The 23,784-nt window shown below is 39.7% G+C and overlaps 1 protein-coding gene across 2 annotated transcripts in view; it reads left to right on the top strand.

Annotated features, from left to right (window-relative positions):
• CRB1 (crumbs cell polarity complex component 1) overlaps positions 1–23,784 on the top strand; it is a 112,305-nt gene that overhangs the window by 74,587 nt on the left and 13,934 nt on the right. For both annotated transcript variants that reach the window (XM_027806582.2, XM_027806581.2), the window contains exons 7-11: positions 319–869; positions 1,238–1,403; positions 4,196–5,102; positions 6,707–6,835; positions 9,815–9,941. In XM_027806582.2, the coding sequence (XP_027662383.1) occupies positions 319–869; positions 1,238–1,403; positions 4,196–5,102; positions 6,707–6,835; positions 9,815–9,941 (1,880 nt within the window). The remainder of the gene's footprint in view (positions 1–318; positions 870–1,237; positions 1,404–4,195; positions 5,103–6,706; positions 6,836–9,814; positions 9,942–23,784) is intronic.

Genomic DNA, 23,784 nt, shown 5'->3' with positions numbered 1-23,784 from the left:
CATTACACAGAGCATGATAAAGGGGAAAAATATGCCCAATAATACAACATCTGGTCCTGTACTGGTGCTTAATGCTACAGCCATGGAAGCCAACGGGACTTTTGAAATAGAAGCTGTTTACAGCTGGATCAAGTCTTCATTCATCCATAAATACCAGCACAGCTTAATACCATACGTAAATAATACCAGAAGTAGCTATTTAATCATTGCATTGGCTCCTTGTCATAAAGTCCTAACTATGTTATTTCTCTCCCTCTTCTCTCTCTCTTTTTTTTTTTTTTTTTTTTTTAAATCTTTTCCCATTTCTCTAACCTCAAGAGTATGTTCCAGCCCGGTTTGGATCTGAGGACTCCTCAGGCTATGCTGCTTTTCCTGTTGATGCCACTCAGAATGAAAATTTGAACATATCCATGTTTGTCCGAACACGCAAATCTTCTGGTTTGTTACTGGCTTTGAGAAACAGTACTTACCTCTATGTAAAAGTCTACTTGGAAGGTGGGAAACTCACAATGTTAGCTCTAAATTCCATTAAGTTGTTAGGGAAACACTCCATGAATGATGGAAATGTTTACTTAATAACACTAAAAATAGAACCAAATAAGATGGAATTGTTCCAGTCCTCTCAATACCTAGGCTTTATTTCTACTCCAGTACTAACCATCCAAAGGAAGGATATTCTTTTCATAGGGGGTCTACCAGGTAACACAGAAACTGATAGAAACGGCAGGTATTTCAAAGGCTGCATCCAAGATGTAAGAGTGAATAATCAGCCACTGGAATTCTTCCCCATCACCAATCCACTGAATTCTCTTATCAACCGAACTCTGATCAATGTCACCCAAGGCTGCACTGGTGACAACCTCTGCAAGGTAAGCATTGTCACTTGTTTATAATGGGGAATTTCTTTTAATGTTTCATATGTTCCCATGCATTATTTGATGATAATGACACCTTGGGAAAATATGTAAAAACGCTAGAAAGAGCAGATTTTGTTGAGTTATGCTACATATGATAAATACCAGCAGCAAGTTGTATTTGCATTGGGGAGAATTAAAATACTTCAGGGTTGAAGTACTGTTTTTCACCAATTATTGAACATGCTGTACTGTCATAGTACTGGTCTTTATCACTTTCCATGTAAAATAAACAGAATTATTTTTGCCAGTCACCCACCCTTACAGCTGGGAGTTCACCAGCTTTTATTCATACTTAGGCTGTCTCCTCTCTTCCCCCACAGTCCAACCCTTGCCACAACAGTGGTGTGTGCTATTCTATCTGGGATGACTTCACTTGTACGTGTCCCCCTAACACAGCAGGGAAGGCATGTGAGAAAGTTAAGTGGTGTGAGCTTGGGCCCTGTCCTCATGAAGCGCAATGCCAGCTGGTGCACCAAGGATTTGAATGTAGGTACATTTCAGTTATTCCTATCATCTTTGGAGATTAGAAACAATTGAAATTTTCATCAGCATTTCCTTAAAACTCAATATTCACTGCCTTTAAAGTTCATTCAGTTGTTACTTCTGTATTAAAATAATAATAATGTCAATTGTAATTAACATTAATGGGAAGAGCCTGCCCTATGAAACCCAGAAATTTTCAGCCAGACCCCCTGACACAGACACCGATGTTTACAGGACCTTTTCTTTTGACTTATTCAGCACAACTTGTCGAGGTTGTACAATAGATAAGTACATTGCCAGAGTATGAGTGCATCCCTCCTACTTCCACCGCAAAGAGATAAGAGGATATCCAGTCTTGGATTAACCTTAGGATGTTCTCCATCCTCCTGAAAAGACAAGCTACATGACGTACCTTGCATCATTTGATTTTCTTAAATGTTAAATATCTTTGAAAAAAGTCACCTTAATACCAGCAGTACAGTTATTTAACTAGTATCTCCATACGAAGCACCTGCACACTGAGCAGCCTATCTGCAAATGGATGACCATTAGCTGTCTTAAGAACATTAGCTACTCTGCATATCTCTTTCCTTCTCCACTTTCCTTCTCCTTCCCACCCTGGAGTGGAATTTAAAATGAAAGGAAGGATTTTGAAGCAATATTTTTTCTTTTTGCTATCAAAGAAAGCCCTAAGAATGCTGTGAAGGAAGATAAATACACACACAGTCTGATGGAAGCTATTAGAATGGCTGACCCTTAGGAATGAGAAGGTTGGTCAACAAAAAATTTCTATCTTAGACAATTTGCTGACAGACCGATATGATGCTATTTTCGTTGAGACTGTTAGAATCAGCATTGCAGTACTTGTAAAAATTTATAACTGAAATTAAAATAATTGCACCTTCTCTAATAGACATCTTTAATGATAACATCAAAATATATTCTTTCATAAACTTTACTGTTGCATATTATGGTACAACATAAACACACAGAGGGGAGTGAAAAGTATCTGAACTGTTTCCTTTTGCTAAACTCAAGGTCATTTACACTGTTAGATTACCTTTAGATTTCTGTTCTGTTCTATGTGGCAATAGTGGGGAGTTTTCCTAACACATATGCAAAAAATCCTACACTGCAGACCTGTATTTTTAACTGGTTGTTTTCTTAGCTACAGCATAGACTACTTGCCGTTCAACACAGAGTAATGAAAAAAAGGAATTTTCTTGGCCAGTGAGCTCTCTGCCAGCCTGGTATCTTATGCTCTGGATACCATTTTAAGCTAAGGCAGAAAAAGAGCTTTTTTCCAGGGGCTGTGTCTATAGTTCCACCTGGATAGCTACAATTAGCCAGCCCTTTAGGAAAATATGCACTTCAAAAAAACAAAATAAAAAACAAAAAACCAAAAAAACAAACAAACAAACAAAAAAAAAAAACCCAAAAAAAAAGAGAAAAAGCCAATGCAAAAAGGTGATGTGGAGAATATTAAATAACAGCAAAATTGTATGCCCGGTGTCACAACTGAGAATAAAAGCACATTGAGATGGCTTGCTGTGCTCAGGACATGAAGTTCTACAGTATTTTAGCTTTATGAGCTTCGAAAAGTCAGCTTTGTGAGACTTAAAAAATGAGAAATAATTTTGAAAAGCTCTGAGTTTTATTTTTAGTATGGTTTCCTCTAAGACAAGTTTTCCTATGAGTAAGGTACCACATTTGATGAGCCAGGCAGTGTAGTTACAAACCCGCTGCCTTAGTATCAGGATATACAGTCAATAATTTCATGCTGGGATTCCCAGGGGGTCTTTTCATTAAGATATACTGAGCCCAGAGGTAGTTCAGGAGCCCACCTTATCTCATTGCTAGGATCTTCCAAAGCTAAATTTGTCTGAAATATAGAGAGAAGCCATTCCTTCCTGTCCCTCCTCCCTGTCTATAACCCTTGTCTGTCTCCAAACGTGCAAATTTACAGCCCAGCGAGTTAGTGCATTTTAGTAGAACCCATGCTAATGAAAGATGTCAAATACCTTTGTGAAGATGTCCATAAAACTGCCACAACATTGCCCATCAATTTTCACTCACAGCAGTGCAAACTGAGTATTCTGCTGTCCTCCCAGTCCCACCAGCACCAGCTTGGAGCCGTCGGTAGGGCTGTGGCAGTGCATACCCAGCAGGAGAGTCTGGCTTTAAATGTGACAGGCACGCCTCTTCTTACAGTAATTCTGAAGGGGCTTTTGGCCAACTGACTTCAATTAAATCCACCCTTTTTGCATCAATGATAGTAAATGGGGATCCAAGCAAATGCTTTCTAAAAGCTCTTCAGTGCTTTACCTAAGAAAAGAGTAATTGAGAACAAAGGTTCAGCCCGTCCAGATCTGTCATCAGAATAACTATCCGCCCGTACTTAGGCGACAAACATAAAATGACAAATACGTATCTTCTTTGAAATACCCTCTCAGCCTCAGGTTTGAGATGTATACAGTCATGATCACCTCCTTCTCTTTGTCTAAAGCGGAAAAAGAGAGATAACTCTAATGTACACTTGTATCTTTAGAACGATAACTTGAGCTGGTGAAAAGCTGCACACTTTTGATGTACAGATATCTGGTGCTGGCGCTACCCTGTAATTTCTATACCCGTAAGGGGCAGGCAAGGATAACGGAAACACTGGTGGAATTTGACTGTTTTTAAGCAAACCCAAGAGGACTTACATGACAGGGAGCAGGGGGAACTGGAGAGACATTGTTCCATGTGTATTGGTTTAAAGTTGGCCTGGTTTCTCAATTATTATCTTTGCACAGGTCTTGCTAATGCAGTGTTTAATGGCCGAAGCAGTGCGATATTTTACAGAAGCAACGGAAAAATCAGCAGAGACCTCACCAATATCATATTTGGCTTTCGAACTAGGGACACTGACGTGATACTGCTGTACGCGGAGAAGGAGCCAGAGTTTGTTACTATCAGTATTCACAACTCCAAATTACTCTTTCAATTGCAAAGTGGCAACAGCTTTTATAAGCTGACCCTTGCTAGTTCACTGCCTGTGAGTGATGGGAAATGGCACCAAGTGATGGTCTCTATGGTAGAGCCCCTGTCCCAGTTCTCTAGGTGGCACATTGATATAGACAACAAGAAAGACACTGCAACTAGCACAACTGCCACAGGAAGCCTCAACTTTTTAAGAGAAGAGACAGACATCTATGTGGCTGACAGGGCTTTTGACAGTTTGGATGGCCTGCGAGGATGTATGAGCACCATAGAAATCAGTGGCATTTATCTCTCGTACTTCGAAAACGCTGACATCCCTACTAAAAAACCTCAAGAGGAGCAATTTCTCAAAATATCTGCAAACCCTGCTCTTACTGGATGTTTGCAGGCAGATTTCTGCAGCTCAGATCCCTGCATGCATGAGGGGCTATGTGAAGACTTCTATACTTCCTACCATTGCATATGTCCCAAAGGATGGACTGGCACTCATTGCGAAGTCAACATCGATGAATGCTCTTCAAACCCTTGCATTCATGGAAACTGCACTGATGGCATCACCTCTTATGAGTGCAGTTGTGAACCTGGTTACAGAGGGGTAAACTGTGAAGAGGACATAGACAACTGCCGTGGCCACCAGTGTGCAAATGGGGCCACTTGCGTTGACGGGATTAATGGATATTCTTGCCTGTGTGCTGCTAACTTCACTGGAAAATTTTGCAGGTACTATAAACAAGACAGATCCATATAATCTTGTCAGGTTTCTTCTGAGTTATTACATCACTAATGTCTCCATTTTAAACACAGATGTTATGCATCCATCTATATTTCAACCATGGCTGCAGAATTATTATAAAGAGTCTGCAGTATAGAAAACTGTACAGATCAATTAGATGTGGACCCAGGCAGTGGAGAGCAGGCAGCTCAGGCAGCGACTGGTGAGGCAAGGCGGCAGGGAACAAGGCACAGCCCCACTGCCCAGCTCTACTCCAGCCTGGCTCCTGCAGCTCTCTGGTAACAGTATTACAAGTCTGCCAGAGCTCAGAGACATGCGTTACATCTTTGTCAGGAAAAAAGGACTTTAAGAGTTTTGAATCTCCAAACCTATACATTATTAGAGTAATAGAGCTCTAGAACTATAAGTAGAGAAATTCAGAGTTGGTGGTTAAGAGAAATAACAATGGAAGGGCTTGCAAAGACATTTTTCTCTCCACTGACAGTACCTTTTCTAGGAGGGTCTTTTCCTCCAGGCTTTCTCTCTCAGCCCAGCAGTTCTGGTGGCTGTAAACACCACACAGCCCACTCTTTCCATCACTTCTGAGACTCTTCGTATGCCTCTATTCTATTCTTCTCAGACACTCCTCTGTAAAAGCTACAGGCTCTTCCCTGGCCTGTCTCTCCTTTAATTGCCCTTCTCTGCACACCATAAACTTCTCCCTTCTCAGCATGTCCCATTGCTCTCAGAGAAGGCAAAAGCCTCTTTATCCTCCAGAGGACTCCAGAAAACCCAGTCTGCTGCAGCCTGAAGGATGTAGATAGGCAATTGTCTTCATCCTACCCAACCACAGTCTTTTAGGCTATAATTACACAAACGCCAATTTTTGTTGAGTTTTTTTTTTTTTTAGTGGTGAGGACATCCTGAGATTTGAAGATGCCTTATATTGGCCTGATATGGTCTTTCTTCTATGCTAGGTCTCTCTGAACTCTTCTACTAAGTTGTCCCAGTATCACATAGAGCCACATCAGTAATGTAGGTAGAGTGTTGTCCCTTTCTTTCTTTTTTCTTTTTTTTTTTTTTTTGCTTGCTAAGAAGTGAATCATTCACTTGCCAGTAAATACTTGGGAAAGGCCAAATTCAACAAATTTAAAAAAATAAGCAAAACATGAAAAACCTCAGTTCCTGCTGTCTTTCCTTTGGGTGATACCCCAGCCAGTAACAATGTTGGTCCCCACTTCAGTTGCTGCCTGCCACCAACTATAAGCACCCCAAGTACCGCAGGCAACAGGCATGTCAGTGCATACAGATGTGAGGTTTCCTTTCCAAGGAGGCACTAAGTATGTGCAGCCCTGAAATTGTGTTCATTTACAGGTAAAATGTAATGCCTTTCCCATTGGTATTGAGTAGTATTTGCCAGCAGGAGCACTGCTGGATATTATTTGGATACTAACAGTACTAGATTCTGCATTCAAATAACAAAATTGGAAGGACGATCTAAATATTTTCCACTAAAGCAGTGGACTAGAGTCAAATGAAAAGCTGAGAGAGCACGAGACCTCTAGAAACAAAGAATGTGCAAGTAACTGCCCTTGCCTTCTTATTTACCTAGATACAGAAGATTACCATACACAGTTTGTGGGAACGAAGAGAGAAACCTCACATGTTTCAACTATGGCAACTGTACTGACCTCAGCGGCGAGCTGGCATGTGTGTGCCTGCCAGGATTTGCTGGAGAACGGTGAGATGCTTCGCCCAGCAGATCTTTGCAGAGCAATTCTTCCAAAAGCTGTTCCAGAAGGGTCCAGAGGGTAATGGCCACAGGGGTTTTGACCTCCTGCAGAAATACATACAAAGCAGTTGTTTAGGTTCAGCAGTTCCTTGTTTGACTGACTTTGATGATCTGAAAGTATAGCAGCTTTACTTAGACAAAAATCACAAATCAATGCAGCAGGATTCGATCCAATATAGCACCATTAACTCCAGTGCAAGATATTTCTTAGCGTTATAAGCTTGCTTCTATTTGCCTGCTTTTGGGCTTCCATGCCCATTTTGTATATGACAAGCTAAAATGTTATCTTTCCATAGGTGGGGACACATAAACACACATATTCTGCTCATATATAAAAATCAGACATGAATATACAAAGCTGTTTCATTTTCACATGCATGTGCTGAGAATATGCAATCTGTTCTTTCACAGGGATGGTATGAGATGAAATACCTGGTGGTATTGCAGTTTGTTACTTTCTTACTGAATGCTGAAACATGAAAACTAAACTCTTATTTCAAAAAGAAGTTAAGAGATACTTCTTACGTGTTATAGTTCAGCCTGAAACAGAGGGGCCTTCCTCCCAGTGAAATTTGTGTCTGGTAGCATACTGTCGCAATTCACACTTACCATGATAACATTCTACAAACAGCTCTGGAGCAGGGAGGCCTGACAGCCTCAGGGCATTTAGGTGCTGTAGAAATGTAGGAAGACATTGTCCCAGTCATAATATAGTCTGAAAAAGTAAGGGCACCTTTTTGGATAGGACAATGGAAATACTGTATATGCTTTTAGTGAAATTAGCATTACACCAGAGTGTGATATCCAAAAGTTCAACAGGATCAAGGTATGCTGGCTCTGCAAATCCAAAGAAGTTTTCAACAAAAGGTTTTCTTTCAAAAACTTATTAACCCACTGATCTTTTGCAAACAGTACAGTAAACTATAAAGGATAGATGAAAATTTCTACCTGCTCAATCTACAGTGTAGTTGGCAGACAAGTCTGCTTGTACTGTTTCACTCAGCCAGAAGGTGTGTGTACCACCTCACAATATTAAAAAAAAAAAAAAAAGAAGAAGAAAAAAAATTATTAAAAAGTAAAAGCATATTTTTAGACACTTCTTTGCTATGTATATTCCTTGGGACTTCAAAGTAGGTAGAAAGTACATTTCCCTTCTTCCTTCCCCTGCCAGGCAACTTGCTAACTGCAGCTTTGGGAATGAGCCTTCCTCACATCCATCCCACTGGCTGGCAATAATCTCTATTTTATGATTCCCATGATTCTCATATTGAACAGCAGCCTTGTACCAAGCGTGCTGCACTTTAACTGACTGTCGCAGCAAGGCGTTCTTCTCCAATGTCTAAAATGGACTATTTGTCCTCTTTTCCTCCAGGCTGCCAAACCATAAACCAGTAGTACTCCCATGCTTGTAGAACTTAGTACATCAAATGAGAAACTGTCACCTCTTCTTTTTTTCAGAACGAATGCAAATGTATCAGTTAATAAGTAACCAAAACTCTTTGTATATTTATGTGTTAGATTGATAAAGCAGGCTTTTTCCTTTAAGACAGTATTTCAAACCCTCAGAAAGCCACTGATGCACAGTATGCAGAAAATAGTATCCTTCTCTGCCAATCTTGGGATCACAAAAAAAGAGCCCAATAAACTTAACAGGCAGAAAGGAAAATGTGAAAGGTTATTCTTCATTAAAGGAGATATAGCTGTCTCTTGAAAACAAAGTTTTCATTCAGTTCAGGCCAGGATTTTCAAAATTACCTAAGGAGTTAGGCTTTTAAGTGTCCTGAGACTCAGTTGGGTTCAGGTGCCTAATTCCCTGAAAGATTTGGGGAGTTGTGTTGTGGGGGTTTTATTTGCATAGGTAAGTTCATAGCTATACGATTTTTATACAATGCACAAATACTTTAATTTAGCTTTGGGAGTATATGAATATAATTTACTATTGAAGGGAATGGTTGAAACACTTTAGAGATTAAAAAAGAAAATCAGATAAAATGTGTAATATAAAGAACTTCTTTTCTCTAATGGAACACTAAAAATGCATTACATGGTTGTGAATATGACTGAACAAAGCAATTCCTTAAAATTCAGCGGGTGTTTCTCACATTCTTCTTCAAGAATAAACCTGCTTTTTTATCTGGAAAGATTAGGATTAACTGTTAGCACTATTTGAAATAATGGAGCAGTGAATTGAAAGAGAACATTGTCAGAGCAGAAAATCACCAGATCATTGCTAGTTGTCAGACAATCTCACACATCCCTCATTAACGTGCAGTTTGTTGTCTTGAGAAATTATGAGAACTCCAATTTCCTTTATGACCAGAATTAACTCAAAAACATTTAGCAATACATATTTAAGCTTAAAGACCTGTGCTGCACCATTTTCACCATTGTTGGGGCCCATCACAGAGAGTCCAAGTAGGATATTATGCTGGGATCTATTGGCATTTTGAATTGGGGGTGGGGGGGTGGGGGGGAAGCAGGTGAATATTCCCAGGAGCGCTCAGCTGGGAAAAACATGCATTTGTTTGACTTGCATCCAGACTCCTGAGAAGGAAAATGTGCCTTCAGCTCCCGGGAACAATGAAAATGAATAAGCAAGCTGTCAGCAGGACTTGTGCGAGGTCCAGCTCTGAAATCATACACAAACTTTCATTTCACCTTGCTAAGCACCATTAACCATGAAATGCTTTACAGAGTTGAAATTTCCAGCGTAACTTTTTGTGTTCGAAAAGAATACAGGAAGTGCAGGATTTGAGTGTGGCTAATCAGGTAGTTAATAAAATCATAAACACATGTGGAAATAAACCACAGGTTTCAAATAGAGCATCCTCCTCTTCCGTCCTCCAAAAGCTTCTGAATTGAAAATGCACCTGTTGTATGCATTTGGCTTGTGGTTTGAGATGCTCACTGCTTGCAGTCTTTCTTTAGGTGTGAGAAGGATGTTGACGAGTGCAGCTCCAACCCGTGCCTGCACGGGGGCCTCTGCCAGGACCTGCTCAACAAGTACCACTGCCTCTGCGACGTGAACTATGCTGGAGACCGCTGTGAGATAGATGTAAGCGACCTCTCCTTTTTTGTCTCTTTACTGTTGTGGCAGAATCTGTTTCAGCTTCTCTCCTATCTTATTCTACGCATGGATGACGATCCAGCAGTCGAGTGGGGTGAACAGGAAGAGTATTAAGCAGGCTTTAAACTTTTGTATTTTAATGCAGCAGAAGATGCCTTGACCAAACAGCTTAGCAAAGCAATACAAACATCAGTGTTTTAAAAGCTGTTTTATATTTCTTTGAACAATTTCCTATGCGTTGCTTTGAATCTGGTTGGATTCTTTCACTTAATTTTAGAACAATCTGCTAGCAGATCTTAAAATGTTTCATCCCAGCTCCACCAGAGCATTTCACCGCATACACACTGCCAGTGGGCAACAGCGGGACACGCCAGCAGGCAGTACATACTAATGAGAACTGTCAGATTTACCAGTAGGGACATGCAAGCCCTACTGCAATGAGTGGCGAAGACCCACTGCCTTCAATAAAGGTAATTTTCCTTTAAATCTTACAGATGGTCACTATCTTAGCACCACATACCATGTTCATTGCTGAGTTTTTAGCAGTTAAGTCTCACATCTGTGAAATCACATTGGATATTTTGGGATAATGAGATAATGGCTTGGATTAGCAATTGGGAATATGCTGAGGACACTCTCACATCCATTTGAATTAGTGTCAATCCTGCAGTGATATCACTAATCCTGAATCTCTACTCCAGTAGCCCGTACACCTCCAATATATTATACTGAGATAAAATACAGCTGTCTTGATCTTCATCATGAATCCTCTTTCAAGAAAGGCCCAGTAAGTATATCAGACTATGAAAATCACGGAGTAGTTGTTTATTCAAAGGTTTCTACAACTTAGTAAATCAATGTTATCCATCAATAATTCTGAGCATCATCAGACAAATATATGAGATTTTTCCTTCTTAGGAAGCAAACAGGGTAATTCAATTGAACGCTTGTCCATGGATTCTTTAAAGAATGAAAATAAGGGGCCTAAAAAATATGAGTACGTGAGGTTCAGCAAAAAATATTACAGGAAAATATCTGTATAGTTGCCTTTGGGAGTGTAGACACAAATGAAGTACATTGTTAAATACAAAATAGTAGTAAAAAGTGAGTTTTTGTTTTTCTGAACAACTCGTTAAGGCAAAAATAATTTACAAATGGTGCAACCATTTCTTTGGGCATTCGAGATCGTATTTGTATACATTCTGTACGCCTCTTACCTTGAGTGATGATTCAAAGAACGACTAAGTATAACGTGGTGTTTTATTATTAAGTGATATGGCATGTAGCAGAGTTATAGCAAAGACTAACATTATATACTAACACTATACAAGGTTTTATGACTGCAGAGAGAACAGCTGATCTTTTGCAGAAGTCCTTGAGCCCACTGATATGTTTCCCCCACGTTAAACCTGACCCCATTTCTTCAGTCCTACCCAGCTTGCTGTGGGTTGGACTTGGAGGGCTCGTGAAGAGCAAATCCCACCTTTAATTCTACAGTTGCATTAAGACACCTTAAAATGTGTATAAGCGAGACATTAAGGTTCCCATTTTGGCACAGCAGGATATAGCAGAAGTCACTGCCTGGGGATCAAACCTCAATTTTTTTATTTCCTGCCTTTCATAAATGTCCTGAAGTTATTTTTTTTAATATCATTTAGTGCATAATTGCAGCAACACTCATGTTATTAAAAAACGTACTCCTATTTTCAGAGGGAAAAATCCCGAACACACACATTGTTTCCACAAATTGTGGACAAAATCATGATTAATCCCTGTGGTATGTCACATATTCCTGTCTCGAGCACCTGCCTTGGTATGAAAACTGAAGCACAATATAATTACTTACAATAATTGTATTACATAAGCATAACTTCTCTGCTGTCTTTACCATACCAGTAAAAGTGATTTGGGTTGTCTTGTTAATCTCTTTAAAATAAAGATAGTAAAAAGATATTTTTTTTTTAAATGGTTCGGCTAAACAATCCTTTCCTCTTTGTAAGCAATCAATAAACACAAGATGGGAATGCATGTTCCAGCACTAGGATGAAATTAATGTCGCAGTGTCAGATACAAAACTGTATACTCTATCAGAGGTAGGGCTTAGTTTTCTTGCTGGGAATCGTATGTAATATTGTGAATGATATAACACAGGCAAAGACAACAAAACAAAACCAAACTGGATATCTTTTTTCCAACGAAAATACAGTTTTTGAAAATTGTTTTTTACTCCAGATAAATACTGTAGTCAATCTTACAGTGTCAGAGGAAAAGATTATTTTTTTTTTATTAAATCAATATTTGTGTGAAGTGTTTGCATTTTGGTTTAATATTTTAAAGTAAGACAAACCAAAATGAAAACATTCACCTTATTTTGAGTTAAAATGTCAATTTTATTTCATATGGAGAAATTTAAAATAATAAACAGGATATTATGTTGGATATAATATTCCAAACTGTAATTTAATCATAGCTAAAAATGTTACTTGGTTCAGTATTATTGAAATGAAAAATGAAAAATTCAAACACAAGTACTTGAAATAAAAGCTATCATATCATTTTAGAAAGCAAAGAAATAAGAAAGTTTGAAAATTCAAATGAAAAAACTGATATTACTAACCAAAGCTGTTCAAATCAAGTTTTTTAACAAATTTAAAATTAAGAAAACCACAATAAATTTTGGGGGGTAGTTTCTCACTGGGTTTAGTTCAGCTCCCACTTAAGTAAGTTGAACTACTATGTACTTTAAAGACTATATGCTACAGGATATACTACAACAAGCAAAAATTTCACCCTGATATTAATGTTGAAGAAAACTAGAAAGCAATACATGTAATAACACTGTCTGACATACTATAGCTATATGCGTAATACAAAAAACCCCAAAGAATAAATCTGTATAGAGATTCCAAAACTCTTTATCTTCAATAGTAGACACTTGATATAAGAGTGTCCATACAATATTAAATACAGGTTTTATATGGATTTACAGCAGTATGCAAGTTACTAATCTAGAATATGTTAGCAGAGTATAGGTTCACTCTTTCTTTCACTGAATACATACCTGTAATTGAATTCTTTCCTTTCTCTAATGCCTTGTCATCATGAAACATCCCCTGACTTCAGAAATGCTGCTCCTTTCTTCTTTGTACTTCTGTATTCTCAACCACATTGTGCACGCGTACATAACTTTCCTACCTTTATACACAAAATAAACCTTCTGCCTTTGTCTCTATATGTCTGCTCCTCATTTTCTGCTAATGACTCTATGCATTCGCTTTAAGTGTGCCATGTTTTCTGAACATTTGCACTTCACAGGTACTTCCCACAAGGAGTAAGGTTGCATCTTTCCCATGTGTTCCCAGGAGCACTGACAGTGCAGGGCCTGGCAGCAGCTTCCCAGGGAAGTGGTTCAGCCGCTCAGACCACTTCAGCTGCACTCACGGGTGATGACCTCTGCTGGGTACCTCTCGGTACCTTACGGAGCACAACTAAACACACATGCCCCCCGATCAACAGTTCAGAGAGGAAAGGGCTTTATCCACATGGCTTAAAGTGCCTCTCATTACTTGGGTCCTCCTTACGTCCTGTCAGTGCTTACACAGCCGTTGGCCGTGACAAGGTCTCTGATGGCATTTTGCTGGGTCAATCCCTTCCACTGAGCTACCATAGCCCATAGGCTGGACCTGTCCCACGCACAGGTCTTCCAGCACATCCAGTGGAACACAGACTTAATATTTCTAGATTAAAAGATTAAAAAATAAAGAAACAAATGCCAGATTAATTAAAATAACTTTCTTGAATATAGCTTTTTAAAAAAGAAATGCAGGTGCAAGACATTTAAAGGGAAAGAGTTATAGAAGCAAACATGAAAAACACAGCTGGATGAATAATCACACTGATTTTTTTGCAAAACATACAATTGCTAAGATTTTTTAGAACTCAAGGGGTTAATAAAGTCATTATCCATGTCTAATATTAAGGTATAACAGCAAGGTCTTCATACATCTCCAGTGTTGCAATTTTATTGCAATTTTTTTGATACTTGATTTTTTTATTTAGAACACAAACTCCCAGACAAGTTTCATGGTTTTGTGAAAATCTCAGTATTCATGGAGAAAAAAAAAAAAAAAAAAAAGACAGTATAAAAAAAAGGATCATACCACTTTGGGTGTTAAGAAGAGCTTGGAAAACCATGATCTCGATATGCTTAGAATTAGAGGAGGTATATAAGACATGCAAATGAAAGAAAGTAAACAAACAAGGTCGTGATTTTTGGAGGTATAGCTTGTGATGCTGAATACTGATACTATCTGTAATGGATCCCTCTGTATTTTGATACTAAGATTCAAATTGTTTTTCAGATGCCAGTGACTATCATTCAGAAATACAGGTAATGAGAAGTAACAGTGTTAGGGCTTGAGGCAGAATTAAGATTTCTGAAAAGAGGGGAAAGACAGCAGTGATAGAGGTACTGGAAGGGAGAGAAAAGGGATTTACATGAGCTGTGGGGTGAATGAAAGTGTAGTCTTTAATGTGTTTGGCAAATACATGACAGTTATTTCACTGAAGAAGTATTCACAGGGAATGACAGATTTGCTTTATTGACCATAGTTCCTACTTCTAACTCTTAAAAAACAGGCTCTGACTGATCCTCCTCTGCAGGTGCTTTTATGCAATTTGGACTCTGCCAGCAGTCTCCTATCACAACCCTAACTACAAAGAGCCCATGTGTTTGTGAATTTGAAAATATCCTTGATGTTGTATGTTTATTTGGACTCTCTTACTCCAAGAACTTTTAATTTTTAAGAAACTAGATCCAATGCTCAATTTACTGAGTGCATGTGACTACATGCAGTGAAACTGAAAACAGGAGGAAAATCTGCTTCAAACTGGCAGTGCTGAAATCAGGTTTCATTCCTTCATTGCAAATATTTTTCCTGGCCTGAGAGTCAAAAGTTCATCCAAAGGGACACCTTACTTGTATCTATTAACTTTTAGCACCTGAATTCACATAATAATATCTTGAGTTTGTAATTATCTCTAAAAATAAGGAAACTTTTGTTGGCAATAAAAAAAATCTTCACAATTTCTACTTCAAGGACCACAAAGCATAGTTCTCAGAACTATAAACTAAGAAGGCAACAAAAAACTCTAGTAAGTCTTCTGTGTTAGATTACTATTACCTGAAATAGACCTCCAAAGACAGAAAAAAAGAAACAAAGCGCAGAGACTGGTTGGTCACGTTACTTTGAGTTTCAAGAGTGCCCTGAGGCCCCATTAGACTCAGGAGCACATCCTGCTAGTGCTGAGTTCTGCTTGTGCTCGCAAAAGGCAGGTGCTTCCCTGCACCGACGGGCCAACAGCTCCATCTGTACTTTGAAATTGTTTCCTGAACCAGCTGCACCTGTGGGACAGCACTTCCTACCAAAGCACACCCTCTCCTGTTGCGCATGTGAATATACATGAAACTCGAAATTGGCGGTGGATTTTCATGCCCCAGAATTAAAGTTCTGGTTAAGGTAGCTCCTGCTGTGTGCTCTGATGTGCACCACTGCTGCTTTCATACCCTCTTCCAGCTAGTAGCATTCCATCCTCCCGGGTGCAAGGACAAGCATCATGCACCGGAGGTTATGATTCACAGTTAATGTAATTAAAAATACACTGATAAGCATGTAAGATACGTTCAATATTGAATCTAAATTCAATAAAACTCTCTCAGGCTTCCATAGCACAGACATACAGAATTTTGATTGAATTACTTTACAACGATTAACTAATGTATTCATTAACTGCAAGGGTTAGTAATATGAATGTAGCAAAAGATACTTAATTACAATAATTAATGCCTGGTGATTCATGAATAATGCATTCCATAGCTATTTACATATTCAGACTTATGAGGGTATTAATGGATAATTATCATTTGACTGAAAGATGTGGACATCGGGAATGTAACAATGACACCATTTTCCCACAATCTCACTGTGGCTTTACCTGTTTGTCTTGCTCTTGTATACCTCTATCTTGCCGCTATACACAGAAATATAAACAGTATTTTATTTTCAAGACCTGTAGAGCAATATAATGGCAAATACAGTCATGCAGGTTAGTTTTCATGCTGCACCACTTCTGAGCCAGTACTCTCATCAGTTTATGCCCTGAGGTTGTAAAACAATTTAGAAGACTTTTAGGATATTATTTGAAAAGGGAAAAACAATGTTTCACCTCCTTTTTCCAGTAGAAAATGTCTCAAACATTAGGAGATGGAGTGCAAGTGCAGCATTAGCATTCTGCTTCTTCAAATGTAAAAAATAGAAACAAAAAGTTCCAAAGACTTTTACACACTTGTAAGGGAAAGTATTTGTTGAAAGAACTTTGCTGTCTTTGTCATCAGCATATAGTTGTTCTTGCCCTGAACTTATGCTCTTTCCTATCGCAGATAGTTAAGACACTTCCATACTTCAGACTTTGTTCACTTGTGACACTAGGGTACCAGTATTGCCACCTTCAATCTGGACAAATGATTCTGCTCTAGACGGATGGCGTTTATGCCCCAACACACAGATTTCAGCGTCCATGAAAGTAGATAAGTCGCTAGCCCTCCCAGGCTTGGAGGAGACTTTAAGAGCCACAGAAAGGCGCGCACCCCCCCCCCCCCCCCAATTATTTTAAAAAAATATTTTTATCTTAAAATATAATTGTTTTAAGGCAATATAATTATTATTATTATTAACCTAAGCTTGAATGCTCAGTGTTGACAACACTAAGACAATAATATTTAGCTGCCAGCCTCAGGAGTGTGGTAAAATGCTGAAGTAGAGCTTGGTAAGTCAAGTGAAACTGGGAAGGGCTACCACCCCCATTTTCAGACAAGCCACTCACTGTTTCTCCACAGCATCAGCTGAGGAGCTGTGGTTGCTCTGTGTCACTGGAAAGCTTATACCAGTGGTCATAACCTGCAGAATGTGAACAGAGGGTCTCCCCATATGTGGGGGTCAGCTCCAGGTTCCCCTCGTGGTGTGGCTGAGCAACTCATGACTCCAGGCAGCCAGATGACATCCCCAAGACATTGGGGAGCATCAGACATGTCTTAGTAAGTGAGCACATTTTTACCTCCTGTGACTTTGGTCTTCTCCAGTGTTCTCACAGCCTGTTGAAAGAGACGAATATGTACAGTAAAATATTTTCAAAATTAAATCATTTTGCTGAAATTCCCTGTCCTGCATAGCTAACTCCACTGTTGAGGTCCTTACCTCACACCCCATAAAATCAGAGGTATGTAAAACCACTCACTCACATGATTGAAAATCATCCTGAAGCTGGCAGTGCTTGAGGCCAAAGGAGGGAACTGAACCCCTGTTCAGAACTGATGCCCTCAGCCTCCAGCAACCGCAGTCAGCACAGCCAGCCCATGGCACGCTCCTGCCGGCTTTCTTTCCCAAGTGGGGAGCAAGCCATGGGTCAGAAGAACTGTCAGTGAGCAGAAGCCAGCTCTCACCTATCAGCGTTCTTGATGCCCCTAAGATCTAGGCAGGGAGCAGACCGTGGGAAAGACATAAGCCGTCTGGTCAGTATAACCTACGTGACATAAGGCTGCTGCCAGGAGCGTAAAGGGTATTCCCTGATACTCCTGAGTTACTCTCTGTAGCACCTTACTTCAAGAAAACCCTCATCATGTCAACCATTTGGAGAAAAGGGCTGTCCAGCACCAGTAACGATGATTAGTTTGATGATACAGTCTGATGATAGGTCATTGAAATAATATTATTTCGTCAACTGAAGCAAGTTTTTGCTATTATTATTAGCCTAGCAGAGCCAGTGTAACTGAGCTGGGGGAAAGATGGAATTTGTTTTCACGTAATTCGCGTGGTTGTAAGATCACCCACCGTGGCAGAACTGTTACCGCTGATGGTAGAGGCCAGAAAGCCCAGCTTTATTTCTGTGCCAGGTCAAACATGGGATAAGAACAAACACCTTTAGATTTGTACAATGAGCAGCTCTGCTTTGGAAGTAATTGGAAATGTCACAATGCCATTTTTACAGCTGTTTTTCAGAGCAGAACAACCTCTTAATATCCTTTGCTATTTTCTATTAGTCTGCATTCAGAACACAGGATTTAACTAAAACTTCTAAAAGGATATTGCAAGAAACACATTTAATATGTGTCATAACATAAGGTACAAAAACATCAGGATGTAAAGACAATAAGGTTATCTGACGTGTCTTAGCTGGGGAAGACAAGAAAGCTCCTCACAAGGCCAGCATTACTGCACGCATCAGTGAAAAACAGTTGAATATTTAATGTGTATGGCAAATTTAAGCAGAAAAGGGAGCCCAGATGACATATGACAGCATAACACTGCAGTATAGGAATCAGCTCAAGTACGGTATTCACATAACACGTTCAGTATTCAGACTAACACGTTTTGTCTGTATACCATCCTTTATGTTGCAATGGCATTGTTTTCCTTTTCTCACCTTCTGACGTTTTCCCTGTGGGCTCACATTCACATCACATGGGCATTTACTTCAGTCATTGCTCACTTTATAACACATTCATGCACTTCATGCCTGCATTGTTCAGATACTAATTTTTACATTTTTTTTCATACGGTTCTTGAGACTTAATGTTCTTTTTAATCTATTTTTTCTATCTTCAAATAATGCAAGACTGAGGCAAGGTATTCTGAAAGTTGCTTTAAAACAATTAACTCATAAATATAAAAATAATACTCTACTTTTACTTTTATTTCTTTTTCTTTTATTTCTTCTTTTTTTGGTAAGAGCAGGAACAAATACTCCTGTCTTTGAGTTATCCCTGTAGATAAAAAGTGTAACTCTGATCTCATCCTAAGAACTACCCAAATGCAAACAAACATTTTGGTAATTCTGGTATTTCACCGAATCACAGTATGGACAGGGCTGGAAGGCACCTCTGGAGACCTTCTTGTCCACCCCCCTGCTAAAGTAGGGTCACCTGGAGCAGGTTGCCCACAGTTGCGTCCAGGTGGGTTTTTAATGTCTCCAGAGAAGGAGAGTGGCCAGCCTCTCTGGGCAGCCTGTCCCACGGCTCCGTCACCCTGAAAGTGAAATAGTTGTTCCTCATATTCAGGTGGAACTTCCTCTGTTTGTGCCCGTTGCCCCTTGCCTGTCACTGGGCACCATGGAAATAGCCTGGCCCCATTTCTGACTATTGCTGTCATCTCATGTGGAAACTGCACATTTCCATTTGCTTCTTAAAATACAATTGGACCAAGGTGACCTGAAATGAAGCTCGTTCACAACCATTACAAGTAGAAATACCAAAAGATACTCACACCTTAGGTATGTTTATATATATATATAAAAATATATATATACACACACACACAAAGGATGCCAGATAAAGGGTAAATGTGGAGATTTACCAGGTACTACAGTTTAAGCCCTTCAGAAAATCTACCCATATTTATTCAGGCCTGGATGGGAACCATGGTCCTCAATTGCAGCCGCTACTTTATATACACAGTGATAGCGCTGTAGCTCCTTAATAGTGTTGACATATTAGCTCATAATAAATACGTCTTGTAGGCTAGTGTTAATGACTTAGAAACTAAGCATATGCTTAAGATTACTATCAAAGGTCTATGACATGACAATGTTTCCAGACAAAACAAGGCCGACATGTTAGTCTGCCCACATGTCTCTTGATGAACTCTTAAAGTACATTCTTGTGCAGAGCATTTTTCAGTTCTTGTTATGAAATTCTCTACCTAATAATGTCTGAAAAAAAAATTTGCACTATTTACTAAGCTTATAGAATATTTTCCAGTAAAAGCAATAAAAATAATTCCTGTTTCTGAGGATCTGAGAAATATTTTTGTTTCCAAAGATCAGGAACACTTATCTGTTTTGATACAGAGAGCCATTTAAATGAGAGGCAGAGCTTGTTACACAAATCTCTAAGCTTTCTACCAAACTAACTGTGCACCAAATACAACAGTCCTTAAATGTATTCAAACAATATTTGTTAGAACAGATTATTCACTTTGAAAGAAGAATAAGAGCACTGAAATACAAAAGCCATGCAATACTGCTGTAATTCATTGGAAAGGACAGAAGAATCAGCAGCTTTACAAATGTTTGTAAATTATTTAGAGTGAGCAGATTCTGCACCACTGCAGACGGCTTTGGTAGTTGTTGGACCCTGTGAAATACTGGGGTATTTATATATATATATGAGACTGTCGGGCACATAAATAGTGTCAGGTCTATTTTATCCATTGCAGAAATAAATGGAAATATTTCTATTTCTGTCTGGTGCAGCACCAGTAACATTCACATGCTGCATGCACCCTTCTTACCTGCAAGGGACAGGCCCCTCTGTTCCCCTTCCCCAGGCAGTAATCATTTGGGGGTGAAATCAAAGAGGCTGCTGTTTCCTGATCATCTCATGACAAGATTTTTGCTCTCCCGTTGACTTTTTGCCAGTTATCTAGGAAAAGGGTGCATGGGCTGAACACAGTAAGCCTGGCTGACACCTGGGAGCTGCTAATCCTGAAACACAAAAAAGCCCCCAAACCTGCTCACAGTTCAGATCAATGAGGAGATAGCGAGTGGGCATTGGGGGGTGGGGGGTGGGTGGGCTGGCAACATTATGTCTTCTCCGTGGCTACTTTCAGTTTGTGTTCGCAAACACCAAAACGTAATGTTCGGTCCTCTTACCTGGGCTGGCCCAAATCCCTCAGTGAAATGCAGGCATACATCTCCTCCACAGAGTTTGTATACTGATGTAACAGTTACATTTGCTGTCCCAAAGTCTGCTATTTTGTGAACTGATAAGGTATATCACACACGAGAGCCACACAAGACTCTGTGCTGTGTCTCGTGGAAAATTCCATTTGGTCCTTTCTTACTTTGTTGTTTCCTTTAATCAAACCCAAAACTCATTCAGGCCAAAAGAAAATGCTTGATTTCTATACATACGACACTGTAACACGTCCTTCGTGGTAGACCTAACCCCACTAGTGAAAGGTGGTATCTTCTGTTGCTTTCTACAGATCTGGAAGTTACCATTCCCATAAAAACTTTTCTCCATCCCTTGTCAGGGAACCTCAGCGGCTGCTGAATATCTCTCTGGAGAAGCCAGAGCAGAGATGAGTCCCAAAGAAAACCTCAGTGCTGTCAGTGTTGCCTATCATCCCTGGAAGCCATCCAAAAAAGGTGGTTTTGGAGGAGATCCTGGAGGCAGAAAGAGATACTGAAGGAAACTAAATTACACAGGTAGTAAAATAGATTTGTGGAAATCATAGAGACGGGGACAATACTGAACACTTGGGCTGCATCCTAGCTCAGTAAGAATGCTTGTGGCACATCTGTAAGGTACAGAAGTTTTGTTATCTTGCCTTTACTAGGAACTGAGCAGAGGGAGAGAGACCACAGTCTACCCCAGGATATTTTAACCATGACACTTAAAAAAACCAAAAGCATTATTGGTATAACCTGATGCTAAGCAACAGTCACTGAAACAGTGAAGTATTCTTCCAGAAGAAAATACTGATGTGTGACACTTCCGCCAAAACTATACATAACTTGCTTGATTTCATGGTTACCTTACTGACCTTGAAATAAGTGTAAGACTGGGAAAAATTTAAGGAAGCATGCAAGTTATCAATCAAAAGAGTTACTTGGAGACATAAAGAAGCATCTTGGAAACCACTGATTAACTTACCAGTTGAATTAAATAGTTTGTGGTATAAAAAGTGAAGACAGTGAACAAGCAAAGCATCAGATCTGTGGGACTTCAGAATGGGATTTTGGCAGAGGATGAGCTATCCCCAAATATTGCAACACAGCCACAGCCAAGTGCTCTGACAAAATGGGTCATCACTGGTTTGAGGCACCTACAGGCAAAGACAGTGATAGAGTTAATCTGTTCAATATCTGAGTATTTAAAATCCAAGCAAGACCCTTCAGTCATTTGTAATCTGTAATGGTCCCAGAGGCATGGAGCTGAGCCCTGGGGCCCCAGCACGGTGGGGCAAGGTCTGCGCTCGAGGGTGTTTGCCTGAGGGGAGCGACTGGCCAGCCAGCCTGGGGAAGAGCATCTCTCCTGGTGCTCAGACAATAACTAATGGGTCACTCATTGTGGACATGGGAATTTAGACTGGTTTCAGAACGTAAACCCGTAATAGGTGCCTACGAATAATGTATTGCTAGTGTAATGCAATACTCTTGCAGTTTAAACAACAGAGAACGCCATACTTCAAAAAAAGAACACTTGTACAGTAAAAATGCCCAATTGCAACAGCTCCATAAAAGTAGACCCATCAGACTCAAGTTTTCTTGCCCGGGGCTTCATGCCTCGGTGTGCCAGCAACTGTACAAACACCAGGCCAGTGACAGTGCCAAAGACGGAGACTGGGGGGTGATAAACCCTAAGCCCGACCTTGCTAGTTCTGGTTCTCAGTGGGGGTCAGAGCCCAGGCAGGGCTGCACCGCCCTGACACGACTAGGGACTGCTCACAGGCATTGTGCGGGCAGCATTTGGGCAAGACATCAAATCCACTTACCAATTCCACCATGGGTTGCCAAACCATCATAAGCCAATGGTGTTGCTAGTCTGTGCTTCAGTTTCTCTCTCTGACAAAAGGATATTGGCCTGCTTTAAAGGTAGTCTCCAAGCTGAAAGGTACTGCTTCAGAAATGAGACATCAAGGGTGCAGTGAGAGGGAAGAACTGCTGAGGCTGCCTGTTCAGGAGGGGACAACTCTGGTCTCTGAGAGGGGCCGAATCAACAGGAGGGTTCTAGCAGAAAAAGCTTTCACCTGCAGATAAAGGTGGATTTTGACTCAACTCCACGCACTGTACAAAATGCTACTTTCAGCCTGTATTGAAGAGCCCCCAGATGTAAATTAATCATCTGGCTAGAAATGGGGTTGAGTTTCACATGTAGCCAATGCACCTTGCCTTGGCCTTGGAGGACCAGGGATAAACTCAGTGACATAAACCAGCAGATCTTTTACTATCTCTAAGAGGTATGATCTTCAAGAAAATCTTCTGAAAATGTAGAAAATCTTAAAAGAAAGACATTGATAAGGCTGCCATTACTTCCTAGCATCCTAGAGTAAATCTCTCTAATCTGAAGTACAATGTATTTTCTGTTAGCTATCTTTAGGTGGCAGTAAGGTAAAAGCATGGAGTAGAAAGTTAAATTTCTAACACATTTTTAGAGACTTTTTCCTCATGTTCTATGCTAGGTATAACATAGAAAGAGACTTCATAAACCACTTGCGTCTTCAGCACATATCCAAAAAGCAATTATTAGAGTTGGTGTCATTCAGATCACATTCAGATGCAAACCTGTTGAATGCCAGCAACATCAATACAGTGGGTAGATACTGCACTAGGTATGCAGTCCTTGATCAGGAATCCCTGAGGACAGAGGTAAGGTTCACAGGTAGAGACACGCTCATGTGTTCCTATCAACAGGATGGAAGTACACTTAAAAAAGAAGCCAGAAGACAAAATACCTTCACCAAAAAATCAAAGGTCTAGATCAAGATGAAAAAAGGTTTTAAGGAATAATTATTGACATAGAGGTTTATAAATATTTTTTTCCATTTAGCTTTTTTCATGTATGCATCTCTTCCAAAGTCTTTCCTGAAGATAAAACATAATGTTGTCTCTAATCAACTCTCTACTAGAAAAAAAGCCAGTAGGATAAAAACATACTCAAAATTTTTATCAAGGAATATAATTAGCTAAGTAACACAACAGTGTCATGTAGCGTGCTAAGGCAAGTATTATGTAGCCAATAAAGGTCTATCTTATACCATTAATATTTACAGTT

The sequence above is a fragment of the Falco cherrug genome, chromosome 12 (assembly GCF_023634085.1).
Source record: "Falco cherrug isolate bFalChe1 chromosome 12, bFalChe1.pri, whole genome shotgun sequence".
In the NCBI taxonomy this organism is placed as follows: Eukaryota; Metazoa; Chordata; class Aves; order Falconiformes; family Falconidae; genus Falco; species Falco cherrug.
This window is presented reverse-complemented; position numbering and strand designations above follow the sequence as displayed.